Source organism: Bombyx mandarina, chromosome 04, assembly GCF_030267445.1.
Source record: "Bombyx mandarina strain Sakado chromosome 04, ASM3026744v2".
NCBI lineage: Eukaryota > Metazoa > Arthropoda > Insecta > Lepidoptera > Bombycidae > Bombyx > Bombyx mandarina.
The window spans coordinates 7,371,188-7,391,272 of NC_143211.1; the positions used below are offsets into that span (position 1 = coordinate 7,371,188).

At 33.2% G+C, this 20,085-nt stretch overlaps 2 protein-coding genes and 1 long non-coding RNA gene across 3 annotated transcripts; 2 read left to right on the forward strand and 1 right to left on the reverse strand.

Moving 5' to 3' along the window:
* Nucleotides 1-5,411, forward strand: LOC114245524 (calcium load-activated calcium channel). Its single transcript, XM_028177712.2, has 5 exons — nt 1-178; nt 494-571; nt 669-843; nt 948-1,088; nt 5,252-5,411. The coding sequence occupies exons 1-5, from the start codon at nt 118-120 to the stop codon at nt 5,346-5,348; spliced, it is 552 nt and encodes a 183-aa protein (XP_028033513.1). The 5' UTR covers nt 1-117; the 3' UTR covers nt 5,349-5,411.
* l(2)37Bb (FAD-dependent oxidoreductase domain containing lethal (2) 37Bb) lies at nt 3,084-11,409 on the reverse strand. The gene is made up of 6 exons (XM_028177708.2): nt 10,914-11,409; nt 9,754-10,057; nt 9,333-9,669; nt 8,516-8,750; nt 6,890-7,004; nt 3,084-5,565 (listed from the first exon to the last, which is right to left on the reverse strand). Exons 1-6 carry the CDS (start codon nt 11,169-11,171, stop codon nt 5,426-5,428), a joined length of 1,389 nt encoding a protein of 462 aa, XP_028033509.2. The 5' UTR covers nt 11,172-11,409; the 3' UTR covers nt 3,084-5,425.
* Nucleotides 11,410-12,328: 919 nt separating this feature from the next.
* LOC149503095 (uncharacterized) lies at nt 12,329-15,293 on the forward strand. Its single transcript, XR_016325766.1, has 4 exons — nt 12,329-12,870; nt 13,047-13,118; nt 13,575-13,695; nt 13,787-15,293. It is a non-coding gene; the product is annotated as an uncharacterized LOC149503095 (long non-coding RNA).
* The last annotated feature ends 4,792 nt before the right edge of the window (nt 15,294-20,085 follow it).

Below are 20,085 nucleotides of genomic sequence, written 5' to 3' on the forward strand. Positions count from 1 at the left end.
AAATGAGAAAATATTACGTGCTTATCTACATTATGTAGATTTATTCTTAAAACATTCGAAATAATAAATTTAAATTCATTTTAAGTGTATCTTTCATTAGAGTAAGGATTTTGCAAAATGTGGAGCGATTCTCTCTTAATAGTTTTCATCTCTATCTGCACTGCGTTCTTAGGAGAAGGTTAGAAATTTCATATAATTTTCGCTAATTAAAAAATGGACTAGTTTCATTAAATGTTATACGGTACAACTTAAAATTAATGACTAAAATAAAACTAAAGAATTCCGTTTAACACAAATAGGTAATTAAGATTTGTGTTTTGGCTAATTAAGCAAAGGAGCTTATCAAGTGTGCATTTTTAAATTGGATTCATTTTAAATTTGACGTATAATGAGACCCAAAGTGCTAAATTTCATAAACCAGCAATACTCCTACACGATGTACTTTACAGGTAAAACTCTTATTAACTAATGTTTTTTAATCTTTAACTTTTAGGCTTAACATGGGTCTTAGTCTACAGAACGGAGAAATATCAAAAACTGAAAGTGGAAGTCGAACGACAGAGTAAAAAATGTGAATAATTACTTTAATTTTATCTTTATTTTTGTAGTTTTGAAATTATTTTTTTGTTTATTTACTTGTATCTTTAAACTGTCATGCTTAATTTTAGTGGAGAAACGTAAGGAAGCTCATGGAGACTCACTAGACAGACAACAAAAGAAAAAAATTGAAAGAGAAGAAGAGAGACTCAAAAACAATAACAGAGACTTGTCTTTGGTGAAAATGAAATCAATGTTTGCAATTGGTTTTGCTTTTACTGCCTTGCTCAGCATGTTTAATAGTATGTGAGTAATAATAGATACTTAAATGCTACTAAAATATATTTTATTCCATAAGCCTAACAAGGGCTACTCTATTTTTATTTACTTAATGTTAAAAACATTTCCAGATTTGATGGCAGAGTAGTGGCTAAACTTCCATTTTATCCTATTTCATGGATTCAAGGTCTGAGCCATAGGAATTTACCTGGTGATGATTACACAGATTGTTCTTTCATATTTTTGTACATTCTGTGTACAATGAGCATCAGGTAACGATCATTAGATAATTACCAACCATAGACTATAAATATATTAGGGGTTAAAGTATGAAAGTGCCGATTTGTACTGAAAAATTGAAATTCGTTTTTTTTCATTTAATATATTTATTTCATCAAAATATCTATACATTGCTGCCATCAAATAGGAAGGTCATTTATGCCTTTGCGATAGAACTATGTCCAGCAGTTGGCAGACAAAAGCGTTTTAACCAAAATCGCACTTTTTAGCAGTCTCCTCTCCACACGCAACATTGATATTGCGAGCTCTTTCTGCAGCGTTAGTTCCACGTCGTCGAACTCGTATTCAAAAATCACTCAAATTTTCGAAATATCTATCGTTCTTGTCTATGCTGAATAAAAAAACAACTGAAAGTCGAGAATCGAATGTTGCACATTTTTTAAAAGAAGAACCCCATAGGTACCACTTAAAAAAGTTTCACTCAAAAATCTCAAAATATGAATACTTATTACAATAAAACGGCAATTTCATACTTTAACCCCTATTATATATTATTATTTTAAATTAACTAATATCTCTCTTTAAACTCTCGGCTAGAATATTTTATGAAATCGCATGAGTTTTCTGGTCTGGTTTCTCTTACATCTTTTATGTATTTTGGTTCAATATGTATGCATTTAAATTTTTTAAATATAATTTAAATATGTTTTTTAGAAATCTAAATAATAAGACAATAGAAGTGCTTTATAGTGAAATATTTTCTTAGTCCAAATATTTTATACTAATATTTTAAATGCGAAAGTAACTCTGTCTAAGTAATTTTCATGCCAAAACTACTGAACCAATATAAATGAAATTTGTTACACATATAGTCTAGAGGAGCCTGATAAAGAAAATAGGCTTCTTTCTAATACAAAAAACGGTTGTAAAGCGTGTAAAGTGTTGAATGGAAGGGATGAAAAGTTGTATGGAAATATCATCATTTGTAGAGTTAAAACTAATTTTTTGGGCTGTGGATTCAATATAAAAAAATATGACATTAAGCTTACACTTCAGAATAACACATATATATGTACTTTATAAAAATATAGTGTAAAGTCAAGTAAAAAGCAATAAGTGACAAGTAAAAAGGAAAAAAATTGCCACCTGCAAGATATTTTTGCGTGCCTCGCAAAAACTGTTGGAGTTACACATATAAGTGGAAATGCTTATCTCAAATAGTCCTACAAAACAAAATCAGGACAGCAATTATCGCCAAAATAGTGAACCATTAATATAAGTAGAAGAAAGATTATATTTGTTTGTTTGTTACGTTCTTTTTTTGTTGTGTTTCTTACTGTCAGGACCAGATTTTTATAAAATAATATTCAATAAGATCAATAATAAATTACAGTTCCCAAGCAAAGCAAGGGCGGTCTCTAGTAATGTATAAATTGGTCGTGGCCTAAAGGATAAGACGTCAGGTGCAGTCGTATCTAGCGATGCAACGGTGTTCGAATCCTGCAGGGGGGTACCAATTTTTCTAATGAAATACGTACTAGCAAATGTTCACGATTGACTTCCACGGTGAAGGAATAACATCGTGTAATAAAAATCTAACCCGCAAAATTATAATTTGCGTAATTACTGGTGGTAGGACCACTTGTGAGTCCGCACGGGTAGGTACCACCACCCTGCCTATTTCTGCCGTGAAGCCGTAATTCGTTCCGGTTTGAAGGGTGGGGCAGCCGTTGTAACTATACGGAGGCCTTACAACTTATACCTCAAGGTGGTGGCACATTTACGTTGTAGATGTCTATGGGCTCCAGTAACCACTTAACACCAGGTGGGCTGTGAGCTCGTCCACCCATATTTGCTATAAAAAAATCGGTTGTCTGTAAAGTCGGTTTACTGACGACAGTTGAACGTGACAACGTCATAAAAAAATACTGATGGAATGGTTTCATTTTTCAAAAGAAAATTTTAATTTTATTTGTTTGATAGATATTTTGTATGGATATAGAGAAAGAGGTAAATGGAAATCACTATTGAATTGATCAAGTTACATTTATTTGTACGCATATATACAGTTATGTCAATTTTTTTTTTACAATGTACATAGTTTTTTTTTTACACATTAAATGTATTATTGTATAGCGGATGCATCGCTCACTCAAGTAGGAGAGAGACAGATGTCGAACGCTGCCGAACGCGGAGGCCGATTGTGCCTCTTTGCCGCTCGTTGTGCGCTCTCGCTTGCACTTCAAGCCTTAAATGGAACGCCTCAGAGCGAGGTAACGCCGCATGAGTCATGTTTTTTCGTGCGTGCAGCCGGCTCCATCGAATTATAAGACGTTGTCACGTAAAAAATGGGCTCAAAAGTATTTGTAGGTACTTAAGCTAACAAATATTAACTAACAAATTGCATTGGAAAATATTTGCTCATATTAGAATAAAAAAGTTGATGAAACACGACACCAAATGAGCTGGCACCAACTGATACAAGAAAGTTTTTGCAACCACGTCAGACGATAGTCATGAGCTGCACCATATCCTCTCTATTACAGATGGCCCTACACAACAATTAGTATTGTTCGGTGGATGGATATGATGTATGACTGTTGTAATTTAAGAAAATATTGCTATAACTACTCAAAACAAAATAGGGCCCACCACAACTTTGTCTCTAATTGTGCTTATAAATAAATCGTATAGTAATCATTGACCAAATAAAGCACCAGCGCTTCTAGCACACAAGTTTACGAGTCCATAATGATGTTTTGAAAGTTATGAAGTGGGTACACAAAAAAAGCGAAGTGCTTGAGATTACCCATTTTTCGTATTCTTAGTCGTTTGTGTTCTCAGTCTTGCTTTATCTTGCACAATACTTTGAACACACTTTGTCTGTGTTATCTTGTTTCGACATTATTCCCGATTACAATGTCACGCTCTCGCCGTCAAGTGGATGTGGAAACTGCAACAAAGGCGGTTGTTTTGCTTCAAAAGGGAGAATCGGAAAGACCGGTTGCTATTCGCCTTGGTGTGTCACGGCGCGCTATTCGAAACGTATGGGAACGATTCCAAAAGACAGGCAGTGTAGCTAGAAGACCTGGATCAGGAGAGTTCGAGCCACAACCGCACTAGAATACTGCTACATCCGATTGACAACGCGCCGGGACCGCTCAATAACCACCCGGACCTTACAATCCCGGCTGAGGCAGTCCACTGGCACATCCCTTACTGATTGCACCATTCGGAATCGACTCCACGACGGACGGGAAACGAACCAGGATGCGTTATCCGTTTAAAATTGACAAGGGCTCACCGGGAAGCACGTTTGAGGTTTGCACGTGAGGATTTGGGCTGGGCTATGGACAATTGAAGAACAGCCTACTTTTTACGGACGAGTGCAAGATCAAATTTTTTTCAAGAAAAGAGAAGGAGAACGTTTTACTGAACCATGCATGCACGGAACTGACTGTTTTGGGGCCCAAGTGTAATGATATGGGACGGGCCATAAGCTTGTTAGGCAAAACAGAGCTGGTAATGTTTAACGAAGGGACTATCACTTAAGCCAGTTACGTCGAGCACGTAATCCGATCTCACGTCATGCCATATTCACAAAGGGTGGGTGATATTTGTGTAAGACAACGCTTGTGGCGCATACAGCTCGTGTCACTCAGAGGGCATTCTCTGATGCCAATATTTCAGTTTTACCTTGGCCAGCGATGAGTTCTGATCTCAACCCGATTGTGCATCTATGGGATTAATTGAAACGAAGTCTCAAAGAAATCCATAGCCAAGTCAATAGTCAGCACGACCTCATAAACGCCCTTAAACTCTGTTGGCAACAAATACCCGACCAAAAATCACTCATCTGATCGAGAATTTTTCGATAGGCTCAGATAGTGCATACGAAGCAAAGGAGGTCCTACTCGATGCTAAAGGATAATTCCCGGCAAAAAAACAAGTGGATAATTTTTTTTATTGACAGTTACCTAGTACTCATTTCTCGAAAGGGTATTTGTGTTTAATATGATCAAATTAAACAATTTAAATTTTATTTTGCGTTTACATAATATGTAAAACCCTAATTTAAGGTTGACGAATCGTAAAACATATTAAATGCATGCATATAAATTATGGGACAAAAAAATGTGGGGCCTATTTTGATGTGAGTAGTTTAATAATTGTATAATAATTATTCTTGTTTCAGACAAAACATACAAAAGTTGCTTGGTTTTGCACCTTCTCGAGCTGCTTCAAAACAAGGTGGTGCTCTATTTGCTGCACCTCAGACACAATTCAAATGAGGTTTTAAATAAAATATAGAATTTTTGTAGTTTTAAGTTATAATAAATAGATATTATCATTGATTATTTATTTGAGTTCAATAAGCATTGCATTCTATCATAGGTTGATCAGTTAATAATCTGTCAAATCCAAGCCTTGTCAAGTCGATAGTATTGAACTGACTGTCTATGATTAGTTCCGTTAGAGCTCTTCCCAAACCCGGAGCATGTTGACAACCTGAGAAAAACATTGTTTTCATTAAAAATACAAATCAATATCAAATGAAACCACATTTCTAAGTGATGAGTGAATGAGCTTATCCAGATGAATATGGCCTCCCGTAGAATTGTAACAAGTAACAACGGATACTAAGTAAAATTGATTTCCGCCATATTTTTTATTGCCCTTGTAGGCAGACGAGCAAACGGTTCATTTGATGGTGAGTGGTTACCGTCACTCATGGACGTCAGCAATGCCTGGGGAGGGCCAAGTCACTGCCTACCGTTTACGACACGGAAAATACTGTAAATTAATCACGAAGGTAAGATTGTTTTAAATAATATAGTTTTTTTATTACTAGATAGGCAGATAAATACATGGTTCATGGCCCATGGTGTTAAGTGGTTACATATCCTATAGACGACAGAATAAAAAGTGTCTTTCCAAACTTTGAGATACGAGGTCGCAGTCTTAATTGTATTATATATATATGCCACTCTTCAAGCCGTAATACAGTACTGCTTCGCGACAAAAATAGGCAGGATGTGTGATCCGTTATGTTAAATTAATACTGTCCTATTTATACTATAAATTAAGAATTAGTGTAAATGGAAACTGTGCTTAGTTCGAGTTTTTTAACGTTCTCGATAGCGTAAAAGTTACCTCATATTTGTATGGAATGGGATCGTTTGCGTACGTTTGCCGCTAGGGGCGCTGTACCAACTGCATACAAAATTCGGTTAACTTTTACACTATCGAGAACGTTAAGAAACTCGCACTAAGCACACTATAAACATGTTTACTGCCCCTAGTTAGGAGTAAACTTTTAAATACGAAAATATTTTTTTAAATAATACAAAAAAGTTATTAGGTTGGTATAGGTTTAGTACATTTAAAATGGTAAGGGTTACTAACAAACCTAAATTAATTTTGTGGTTGATGAAATTTGTAAGAGTTTGTGTAGACCTGTATCAATCATCATTGATTGATCGTGGCTCAAGCAACATGTAAATGGTATGTCAGAATCGCACTTCTCTTTTTATATATATGTTTTTATATTTTTCTATTTCTATATCTGTCATGTCGTAGTTCGCCGTTGGGTCTTGGCACCTGAAAGTAACGCAGCAACTAACGGGTGACGATCGACTAATAGATCAGAAAAATATAACGACCCAGACTTAGATCATGACATTCGACACCACATAGTCTTTAGAAATTATCTACAGTAGGTAGGTAAATATGCGAATGAGAACGACTATCGACTTACAAATCAAACCTTTTATAGTTCAACAATCGATCAACACAGGTCTACACAATTTATAAATATGAAATGTGTATTTACCTAGCTGACCAAATCCTGCAGCAATATACAAATTATTATGATAAGGATGTGGTCCCAATATTCCTGAATTGTCATATGTGGTGCAATCATAATACAAACTGCTATGGCTTTGTACCTAGAAACCATTGATATAATGTCATATTTTATTATGTTAGATAAAGGAGCAATTACAGTAACGTTTTTTTTTAATGGCGTATAGAAAAGATAGGAAGGATAGAAGCCTAGAAAACTAAGAGCTCATGGTGCCCTTAGTTTTAATTATTTATTCAAGTCCAAAGTCATCCTAACATTAATGCTGCAGCTGTTAATGAGACAAATAAATATTGCAGGTTCAATTATTGTATTACACAATTTCATTCTTTGATTGCCGTAGACAGTATACACGTTAGCTATGTAACTTCATGATACGAACCCCGAGATAGTCATGACTTACGGGTACACTATAATTTTTCTTTTAATTTTTTTACTGCATAGATGTGTGGACGAGCGCACAGCCCACCTGGTTTTAAATAGTTACCGGAGCCCATAGACATCTATAACGTAAATGCCGTCACCCACCTTGAGTTTTAAGGTCTTAGTATAGTTACAACGGCTGCCCCACCCTTCAAACCGAAACGCATTACATTTTTATTTATTTTTATGAATGAGGGATTACTGGTGGCCCAGAGGCCTTTCCAGTTCCACCAGGTCAGGTGGGCGAGCAAAGGCTCAGCCAGGAGGGGTGGGATTTGCCTCTAAAGGATACCTAACAACTCAAGAGCATTTGCTTCGCGAATGAATCTACTACCGAATCGGAATCGCGACTCGCTGAGAAGATCCGGCGAGAAACTCAGTGGCCAGATGCATGGGTTAGGTTGCACGTCGAACTTCGGTGGTTAGGGTTACCGGGCTCCGTAAGTCTGCTCCTAACGTTAGAGCTGAAGGTGTCTAATGTAAGGGTTATTGGATCTGATTGATCCGTAAGGACGTGTCTAGGGCGTCGACGGTGACTGGCTCCTGCGTGATCAGGATTCCGGGAGTAGTCAGCGGCGGCAACGATAAGGCGATTATCATAATGAATGCATTCCTGCTTCACGGATGAAATAAGCAGGGTGGTAGCACCTACCCGCGCGGACTCACAAGAGGTCCTACCACCAGTAATTACGCAAATTGTAATTTTGCTTGTTTGATTTTTATTAAACGATGTTATTCCTTCACCATGGAAGTGAATCGTGCACATTTGCTAAGTACGTATTTCATGAGAAAAATTGGTACCCGCCAGCGGGATTCGAACACCATTGCATTGCTAGATACTGATGCACTGGACATCTTATCCTTTAGGCCACGAAGACTTCAAATTCTTCAGTCTTAAAAAACTTTAAATAAGTATGTTCCCATTCTTCTTGTCAATTTATTAATTTTCAAGTTTTTCTGATATTTGGAAATGCTGTTTGAAATATTTTAAAAACCCATAGTCGTATTATTTTTTAAGTTTCAAAAATGTATTTTTTATATCTATAATGATCAAGAGTACGTAGGTATCTTTGCTGCCTACATATCACTACAGGTAAGTTGAAACTGTTCTTGTGACACAGTTCATACTGATTACTATATAGCCAATAGGAAAATATTCAAATTGTTATTTACCTGAGCATTATTACAGCTAGGGATTCTATGCATTAATGATGGTAGAAAAGTTGTTTTCAAATACTGTTCTGTATCAACAAGATTATCATTTTGATCTAGTGAAGGTAAATATCCACCTAAGAAGTCCTTTCCTAAACCTTTTCTTTGTAACCATAACCCAGTTGTATCCATTATCATGGGAGTATTAAGACCAATTTGTGTATTATTTCCTTCAAGAGAATAAACTTCATGTTTTCTAAAACAGAAAAATAATAATTATTGATAGTATTTTTATAATAGACAAGTAATACTACACATATTTATATAACTTATAATCAAAATAATAAGTATGTATATTCTCAAAGACAAAACAATTAATTAATTCCATGAATATTATAACACTGTATTTTTTATTGAATCAGGTGGGCAAAAGGTAAACGAAAGACTACATGCCCACATTACACAAACAATGAAACTACAATGTAAGTACTATTGACCAACGTGAGATTGAAATCTCATTTGCTTAGGATTATTTTTTCCTTGTTTATTCGCTGGTAGCCTAAGGGGCTATTGCAGCTATGAGTGGACGGGTGAGCTCACGGAGTCAAACTGAGAGAATTTGCCAACACTAGCTCTAGCAAGGGCAGTGTTTCGCAGAACCTACACCAGATCGAAATCGCGACCCACTAATATCCAACGAGAAGTGGGGTTTTAAGTATAACTTCTATGTTACCCTTCAAATTGGAACACTTGATTGATTAACCGCAGGACAAACATAGTAGATGAAGGAACCCCTAAAATGCCTCACAACACTTACTGTACAGTATTGCCAATTTACCTTTTCTCAACAGGTAATGGTATCATGAGCATTCCATCACCATTACCTACTTTTGCAAATTTAGCTATTTCACTAGAATCAGAACCAGCTGTTAATATGCATCCAGCAAATTTTATTCCATATTCTTCATTGTCTTCTGTCATGTATCTAACTCGCATTATCCTTTCAAATGCACCTGGGGTGACACCTTCCATTAGAACATCTCGCTGTTGCTCCAAATCAAAACCAACTACTTCAGCATTAATATATAATGCTCCAAGTTCTTTTGACTTTTTTACAAAACCTTTATGTAGTTCCCATCCATTAAATGTTCCCTCAGATTCTACACCCATGCATCCTAAAATTATATTAAAAAATGTAATACAATAAAATAATAAACCTAATATATCACATTTTTTTATTAGGTTACTATTCAGACTACCTAACTTGATATCTGCAGTATTTATCCATGGAAACTTTTTATTTATTTCCTTAGGAGACAAAAGTTCATTTGGTGACCCATGTTCCTTCAATAATGAAGAAGTTTCTTCTAATTTTTGTGCATAGTCGTTACTCGCCAGTACTAATGACCCAGTTGGACAATATTCAACATTTATATCTTCATCAAGATGTTCTCTAATGTTTCTAAGGAAGAATGCACTGAATTGCGATAGGAACAAATTTTCTGGTAGTGTGAAATGTTGTGAAAGTGTTCCATGCTGAAGGTGCCTTTGAGCTTGTTTATACTGTAGTAAAAACAAAGTTTCTAATTATGGTAAGTTATTAAGACAATTTAAGTACAATTTTGAAGATTTTTTCTGTTACAACACTTGAAACCTTTTATAAAATTACTGTTTTGCATAATTGGACATTTTTTTATTACTTTGATGGTGGGCGAGTATAGTCCACTTGGTATTACTGTGGTTACTGGAGCCTATAGACGTCAACAACTTAAATACAGTTACCTACCATAAGGCATGAATTCTAAGTCTCAGTTTTATAGTACAATAATTCTGCCCCACCTTTCATACCAAAATAGATTACTGCTTCACAGCAGAAATAGGCAGAGTGGGGGTACCTACCGATGTGGACTCACAAAGCTATACCACCAGTAATGACTGACATGACCAGACACGACTGATGAACTTTCATATTTACAATAATTTATAACACTTATAAATGACATCCCTATATCCAGTAGTCTCAAGGGGCTATTTTGGTATCAGCCTGGCTGGTAGCGAGCTCATGGGGCTCAACTTGATAGAATTAGGTAACATCTACCCTGACAACAGCAGTGCTTCAATGAATCTACTACTAGATTGTGGCTCACTGGGAAGATCCGGGAAACCCAATGGGTTGTATATATGGGAATTTTTATTTATTATTTATTAGACATTAAAGCTCTTTAGTGAACTTGAACTTTATTACTTAATATTTATTATTCAAACAAGCTATGAGTCTTTAAGGTATAGCTAACAGAGCAGGGTGGCTATACCCTTGGTATTGCTAATGTCCATGAGCGATCAACATCTGGTGAGTTAAAAGCTTAAATACACTATACTATTAATAAAGTTAAATATAAAAACAACAGAAGTAACTTACGGAAAAATCTTTTTCTATGACCACTACTGAGAGACCATCACCAGCTCTGCGCTTTAACCAATAAGCTGTTGCTGCTCCTATTATACCACCACCTATTATAACAATATCAGTATTTTCTGGGTACGAAAATCTTGTATTAGATTTCGTCATTACATTCCAAGTTTTTATCATGGGGTTTTTCTGTTCATGATTATAGCGAGCAAATGTTGAAATTGCTGTATATTGACGACTTGCACGAAATAAACTTGAAACAATCATTTTGATGTAGTATGTTTACAATAGTACATATATGTTCTAATAAAGAGTGTATTTTAGGCTAAACTTTCCTTTATGTTCTGTCGATTTGGAAGTTAACAATTTTTTTGTAGATAGTACTCATAAATAAAAAGCTTTTAGCAAGATTTTAAGTTGCGGAAACTCACGGTGTACGAGATATAATTTTTTAAAGTTTTCTTTTATATTAGAAAAATCGTCAAGATAGACGTCACCAGGGGGGTGCAACTCCCATACAAAGGAAAATAACATACAACTAGCGTCATCTTACTCCTGTGGCGACGTCATTTTTGTAACTTTTAGGCATTAATGATCTAATAAACTCACTAGATGGCAGATATGAGTTCTGACTCAATAAAAAATGTAGCGTACTTTGAAGCAGTGCTTCCACTTTTAGGGAATTCTCCCTTTTTTAGGGAAAAATAGCTGATATTTTGGATGATAAAGACAATTTAAAAAATACCAGGATTTAGGATATTTCGGGGTAAAAAGCAAAGCCTATACTAGTAACTGTTGTGAATTTTAAAATAAACGATAATTAAAGTAAAACAATGAACATTTTATTTTATGGAGAGAGAATGACATTAAGTCGAGTTGACAAGTAAAAGAATAAAACAGAGTTGTGTATAAAAACTATAAAGGTTTGATTCAACAGTAACCCTCTAGTAAAGTAAATCATAGATTAAGCCACTGCTTTTTCTTAGGGATTCCCCAGAATCCCAATAAGTATAATCCGCCAAATTTTTATTTACCTATTTTCGTTGATGTCACCAGAACTTACTTGTATTGTAATATACAGGTACTTCATGTACCATGAAAGATTATCATGGTAATTTCATTTACGAAAACCTTGTAATTGTCATTTCACTTTTGCTAGCAGTTCCTTCTTCAAAGACTGAGGTGGAAAGATTATTCAGTGTTCTCAAATTTAAAAACTGACAAAAGAAACAGGCTTTCTAATGAAACCCTGAACGGCTTGCTTCATAGAAAGTTCCCAACTTTGCCAGCAAACAATTGCTCAATTTTAGAACCGAACAGTGTTAGGTTGTGCAGCAAAAGAATATAAAAGCAATGCGTCGACTTCCTTGAAAATTCTAATCCTATAGATCTATGATCTTCTGGGGGCGTTTATATTATATATACCTACATTAAATAATATGCTGTGGTTTATTTTCTGTATTTTATTTACGCTTTCTATATGAGTCGTCTATTATCAAAGGTGGCAATCTGTGCATTTGGACAAAAAAATTTTATTGATATGTCAATACAGATTTATTTGAATATAATCGTCTCCTTCAAAGAATACGGTTCAAAACCTGCATTAAATAAAGGTTAATAGTTAACCTGTTATTTATCTAAGATGTCGTTCCGAAGAGTTTTATGACTGCCAATGGAATATAAAGTCAATAATTCGTTTTTCTGATTTACCAATCATTGTCCAAAAGTCAGATTGCCGGCTTTGATAATAGTCGACTCATATAAAGGATTTATGAAAGTTGTCTAGGAAATTTTAGGGTAAATTCAAAAGAAACTAGGGTAAAATGTGTTAAAAAAAACGTAAGTGGAAACACTGCTTTGAAGTTTTCAAAATTCCAGGGCCGTAAAACAATCTCAAAAAAAAAAAAAAAGTTTTCAAAATGTCGTAACGATTTAATTTTTTAAATCGTTTTTTTTTGGTCTTGGTGTGAGTTATTTTACGTTGTAGTATTAATTTAGAGCAACTTTTAGCTTTATGAGAATATTAGACGATTAGACATTGAGAAACTCTGTTTTGAATTCTCTTTAGACATAACTTGGCTCCAATACTTTTTTCTTCGTTAGCGTTTCGTAAGCCTGTGTAACTATTTTCATTTCTTACAGAATGTTTATTATTAAAAATCAGCATGCCTCGAAGATCGAAAATGAAATGCTATTTCGGATGCCTTGATAACGGTGAGTTGACACTATTTTCCCGGTATATTATTTGCTAACATAATTATTATTCATAATATAATTAAATGAATTAGCACCAACTAATGGTCCTTCCTATTTCTGCTGCCTAGCTATCATATATGTTAAGTTTTGATCAAAACAGTCGGTATTAAGTCTCGTACTATCACACACACACCTCAGATAATAAAATTGTCTCGAGTGGGTGGAAGTATTTATGTTTTGCAACTCAGCGTATTATATGCTTATTGTCAAGTGGGCCCGAACTAGTTTTTTGGAATGATCAATCAGTCATGCTTTCCTGTTTAAATAAAATACAGCACAATTGATCTCACATCCAAAGTTAGATGATGGCATTCACGTTTTGTTTCCTGGTGTTTGATAACTAAGTTACACCAAGTGGCCTGTGACCACGTTCATCCTTCTACCCAATATAAAATAATGTTTTTATTTTTGTAGACAAAGGTTTGATAATGACAAAATTTTATGGAAAAATTATAAGGAGCACTAAAATGTCTGAAACATGAAAATATTGATGCACTATATTTGAACCAGAACGTGTTATGTAATATATTAATTTGTAAGTAAGATTACATTAACACTAAATTTTTCATGGTCGTATTTTTTCAATATTTGTTACATACTTAAGATACTTTGTTTCTCCGTTTCAGAAGAGAAACTGATTCAGCAAGGAACGTGAACTCTCAAGGGATCTTAATTTTTTTTAAATATGTTTATAATTGATAAATTAATAATTGAAATAGTTCATAAGAACTAAATTGATGCCAATTTTGTTTTAAAATAGGTTGTTTAGTTCTTATAGTTATAGTATTACGTTTGAATAGTTGTAATTAGTAAGTTAGTAATATATGAAAATACTGATATAAATTTTTGTAAATAACCTTTTGTAAATTCTACGAGAAGATGATTTTAATTAATGATCAAAAGTCAACGGTCTTTAAAAGCATTATTTGCAATTATTTAGATTTACTGTGGAATATATTTGCTAAGTTGTGTTTTCTGTATGAGCAGATATAAATGAAAATGCCCAAACATGATTATGTTTCTTACATTTTCATTATGTGAAATCAATATGCTTGTGACTGAGTATATTAATAATTTATTAAAACTTAAGTGATAGACAGCAACCCCTATGGCACTGCTGAAGTTTATAAGCACTGGTGACCACTTATCACGGGCCGGGTTGCGTGCTCGTCTGCTGTTGAGTGCAATAAAAATTTTCGAAACCCTTTCTATTATTTAGATGTAATATTAGTGTACATTTAATTTGGATTAAAAGATAAATTTACATTTTATGTTTGCATGTGTATGTTTATAATTCATTTGCATGTAACGAACACCAGTTTCTTTTTTAACAAAATGTAAACTAATGGTTTGTAATGAATGTAATTAACTTTAAGATGATTTTCTTTCAATCTGCTGTTTGTTTCATCTAGTATTACCAAAGCTAAAGCATCAGAAACGTCAGAATAGAAATAATTTAGATAGGGAATAAAAGTATAACTAATGTAATCATGTCTAAGATTACTATAAGCGTCATTAAGTACAAACTATCAATATTTAAGAGTACTTTAAATCATCATTACATTTTTTAAACATTTTTTGTTTTTCAAATCATGTAATAAAACGTTTGTGCAGAACAAAATGTCACATGTTATGAACATGATTGTGGGTTAATCGTTTCTTAAATTTCTAAATGTTTATAAGAATGCTAAGAATAATTTAGTATTCACTTTAGTGTGTGTATTATCTCTACAATGCTAGTATAAATGACAATTATTGTATGACGAAGCATAGGTAGTGTTTATAGATGTAATATTTTCATACAAGGTCATGATCTGTCACGATCAACTTTAAGCAAGAACTGCTATAGTTAAGAAACAAATTTATTAAATTTAATTCAAATTGTCTACTATGTTTGTAATGGAAAGCTGACATGTTTATATTTCGCACAAATGACTTAAGTGACATTGAATGATTTGATTATCTAGACTTAATTAACTTTTAGATAACTTTCGATTTAATGTTATTAAGTACTCTAGTAGGATTAATCTAGAGGAGTTATTGTTATTCGAAATTTTATACAATTGTACGTTCATACTATCTTTTAACAGTAAATTGTTTGTAATATAGGGAAATTAAATAGCTTACAGAGAATTACAGCTTTTTATTTAAAAAAACTGTTTTCTCTCTGTATGAAAAGGTCTTATCGATTAGAATGCTGAACACAATCAAACGTTCTTTAATATTTCATAAGTACTACCGGGAATTTCAGCGATTCTAAACGATAAGATTTTTTCATAAAGAGAGTTAATTATAAAAAATATTAAAATTACTAAAAAAGCCACCTGGTGGGGGGTAGGGAGACTAATAATCGACAGCAGCGACGCCTGCTGTCCTGGGCTCTAACTAAAGCAAAAATAAAAATGAGAGTTGCGCATCTATCTCAAATATATTAAGTGTATAATCTATGGACGTCACAGTTGACGTTTCACGTTCCATTCACGGTAAGCGTATATTTTATGAAATTTTATGTCATGTTTTTACCGAAATATATTTTATTATTATAATATATTCTGTTGGAGTTTGTATATAAATGTAATGGCAGGCAACACTTGACACTTGATCAGATTTCGAATATTAGAATTATTTTAAATGTTTAAAAAAAACAGATCATTGTATTCTCGTAAGAAAATGTCAGAACTTCTCATCTAGACACGGCAAGAGAAACATGAAATAGTTTTAAAAAAAATATAAAGATAATAATTGTATAATGGTGTAAAAGTGTTCAAGCAATCTGCAATATAATTATAATGAAGCAGTTGTGTTTTTAAATAGCCCCTCATCACCTAAAGAACCCAATCCTTCAAATTTAACCATCCAACAGGTTATGGGCCCAGAACAAATTTATAAGGTAATATTTATTAAAATCTGCTAATTAACAAAGCCAACAACATCACCATGGAAACGAAACTGTTTGTAAAAAAATTTTCATAGCAACCAATTTGGAACGAATTTAATAAAATAAAATCAGTCAAAAACATAAATGTTGTTAAATTTGGCTGGAAGACAAGAGATATAAGGCAATGAAAGGGAAAACACTAACATAAGTACCATGACATGGGGTAAATTGGGATCCTGGGGTAAATTGGGACAAACCTGCGGAAGATTCTCAAAGTACTTGTAGCACGGAATCTACCTAATTTTCTTTAAGGTAATATTTATCAATGTATAGAAGAAAAACCAAGTTAATTATGGAAGTACTAAACATGAGTTAAGTTGGTCCCAAAAATTCGTCAAATTAAATTTAAAATAGTGGTTGAAAAGTGCGTTTTAAAACAGCTTAAAGAACTTTTAAAAAAAGTGATATTATCGTTGTTTTTTCAATAAGATCACAGTTTATATAAGTTTTTAATACACCTGGAAATACCACAACAAACGGTAAGTTGCAATATTCTTATTTTAAATACAATATTTCGACAAAATAAAAAATGTATATTTTTTCCTTTCTTTTTGGGGAAAATTGGGACGTATGTAGGGTAATTTGGAACGAGACTGGAAAAATTAGGGACGAGAAAATACAAAATTGGAACGCCAAAAGACAAAATAGGGATGGCTTGTTAGGGTTGTCACTGATATCTTATAATAGATTTTTTAGCCTATACTATCACTTAATTGCGTGATGTAAAGAAGGTTAATGTGTTTATCAGTTAGTTTATGTAAGTATTATAGGTAAAAGAAAAGTATATATATAATTACTTTTTTTCGCGACATTTACCTTGTAATATCTGCCCGGTCGTATGTTCTTTATAGCAATAAAAAAAATTTAAAGTTAAAAGAACTCAAACGAATCAAAACTTTTATTTCAGAATCTATTCACGCGTCGAATCATGATTTTGTTAACATTCACAATGAACACACACAAATAAAAACAGGCCTCAGATTTTAAATGTAACATTAATTAAAAATCCGAGATATCCAATTATGAGTGAGTGAATTAATTGAGTTTAGTTATTTAGCTTAGAAAGAATTTCTTTTATTTTTGTTATTATTGGCAGTAATCAGATAAAGCCGTTTTTTTATCTTATTCACCTGATATCTTACTCTTGCTCAAAGATTATTTTGAAAATGTTGATTAAATAAAATTGTATTATTGCATTTCCAGTCCTTTTGTTTTCTATTTTTTATTCTATTTTATGATTTTGTTTCAGAGTTGTGATTTTTAAGGAAATTTAATAATAATTTTCTAAAATATAACATGCACATACTTTTTTTGATCATTGTATTGTTGATTAACATTCACGTCACATCGCTTCGGAATAGAAACCAGCTTAATTTACACTATGTTGTGTATTGTGCTTAAATTATGGATTGTATTCATCATTTCGGTCCATATAAATAATTATATGGCACCTACCTATATATCACAGTACTGCGAGTTGACAACCCTTACAAATATCCCAATTTAACCCTTAACCGTGTCAATTTACCCCGGACGCTGGGTAAATTGGGACGGCCATTATTTTACCGATTATTTCTTTAAAATGAATAATTAAAATAATGTAACGGTTTTTATCACCTAGGTACGTTCAAGACTCAACTTATTTTTTTGGTTGAGCAGTGACTATTTAATTGGAACTATTTTAAAATTCAATCTGAAGGTCGATTTTGTCCCTATTTACCCCATTGTACGGTAACAAATAAATATAATCGCGAAGATGAAGTCGAAGTTCGAGAAGGTGAAATAGGATGAAATGGAGGTAATGGAGTTCGAGAAGGTGAATTTAGAGGAAATAATAGTAATGGAGGTAATGAAGTTCGAGAAGGTGTAAGAGAAAGAAATGGAGTTAATGGAGTTCGAGAAGGTGATTTTAGAGGAAATAATAGTAATGGAGTGTAATGAAGTTTGAGAAGGTGAAATAGGAAGAAATGGAGAATTAGTGGAGTTCGAGAAGGTGATATTAGAGGAAATAATACTAATGGAGTGTAATGAAGTAGAAATGCCGTAATGTTCGAGAAGATGTTGTTAAGAGGCGAAATAATAGAGAAACAAATGAAAATGGAACAAATGATAGCACATTAACAAATGAAAATCTGGTCATGGAAAACTTTGAGACTTTAAGTGTATTCATTTTAAAAAAAGTGGACTTGTGTTTCGGGATAAATGGGTTAGTTTAATAAGCTCTTTGGGAATTTAAATGTTGTATTATACAACAATAGATATATGTAACTGAAAAGAGACAAGGATAATTCAAAAAATTAAGAGGGTGCTCTTTTTCAACAGACACAAACAATTAAGGGGGTGACCATAAAAATATTAAAAAAAAAAAATAGTTATCCTAAGACGTGGAAGAAGTACTCATTTTTGAAACTTACAGTCGTTTTCTAAAATCCTTTTGAATCTCTTTTATAGTTTTGTTTTATTGTTGTTTTTGTTATAATAGATGTTAGGAATTTTACTTTATTAATTTGGTTTTAGTTTTTATTTTAAAATGATTGAATGGTTAATAGGTAAAAGAAAGTGAGAAAATTTAATAAGTGAAAGATATTAAGTTAATGAAAGGTTATGGTAATGAAAAGTTATATTTGAGTTCGAGTGTTGCATATAAAGCTATCTGAGGTTATTTATGTTGTCGTTTGTGAATGGAGTTGAAGGTGATTAAGGTTAAAGAAGTTGAGAGGGAGATTAACGTTAAATAAGTCGAGAAGGAGATAAAGGAGTTTAAAGGTTAAAGAGTCGAGAAGGAGTTTAAGGTTATTAAAGAGGTTGAGAAGGAGTTTAAGGTTATTAAAGAGGTTGAGAAGGAGTTTAAGGTTATTAAAGAGGTTGAGAAGGCGTTTAAGGTTATTAAAGAGGTTGAGAAGGAGTTTAAGGTTAAAGAGGTCGAGAAGGAGTTTAAGGTTAAAGAGGTCGAGAAGGAGTTTAAGGTTAAAGAGGTCGAGAAGGAGTTTAAGGTTAAAGAGGTCGAGAAGGAGTTTAAGGTTAAAGAGGTCGAGAAGGAGTTTAAGGTTAAAGAGGTCGAGAAGGAGTTTAAGGTTAAAGAGGTCGAGAAGGAGTTTAAGGTTATAGAGGTCGAGAAGGAGGTTATTAAAGTTAGAGGTTGAGAAGGAGTTTAAGGTTATTAAAGTTAAAGAAATAAACTTGAAGAGTTTATGTAGGGAGTTGAGAAGGAGTTAGACTATTATAGTCAATGTTTTATATAATGAGTCAAAAGGGAAGTTAAGGTTGAATGGTTGTATGGTTGAATGAGAGTACATGTATGATCGAATTGGAGTTGGACAAGTAAGAAAGGATTAAAAGTAGTGACATTAAAGATGGTATTACGTTTGAAAGGTTGAATGAATAGTTGTTGATTGAATTGAGGGATTAAGTGGAAGTAACGGAATGTAAGTGGTTGTGAGGTTTTAAGGTATGTATGGAAAGTAATTAATTTATGAAGGTCAGGTTAGCGTTATTCTTTTTTGGTATTAAATTATAGACGGAGAAAAATGTGTGCAAGTGTTGAGGGGGTGTGTTGGAGTTTGTATATAAATGTAATGGCAGGCAACACTTGACACTTGATCAGATTTCGAATATTAGAATTATTTTAAATGTTTAAAAAAAACAGATCATTGTATTCTCGTAAGAAAATGTCAGAACTTCTCATCTAGACACGGCAAGAGAAACATGAAATAGTTTTATAAAAAATATAAAGATAATAATTGTATAATGGTGTAAAAGTGTTCAAGCAATCTGCAATATAATTATAATGAAGCAGTTGTGTTTTTAAATAGCCCCTCATCACCTAAAGAACCCAATTCCTCAAATATAACCATCCAACATATTCACATAGTAAATTTGTTGTTATTAATGTGCACAGTCATTGTTGCTGTAATAAGTAATTATATTGACTTTTTTACACAAAAAGTAATAAAATTTTGTTTACACTGTGGAACGGAATGTGAAATG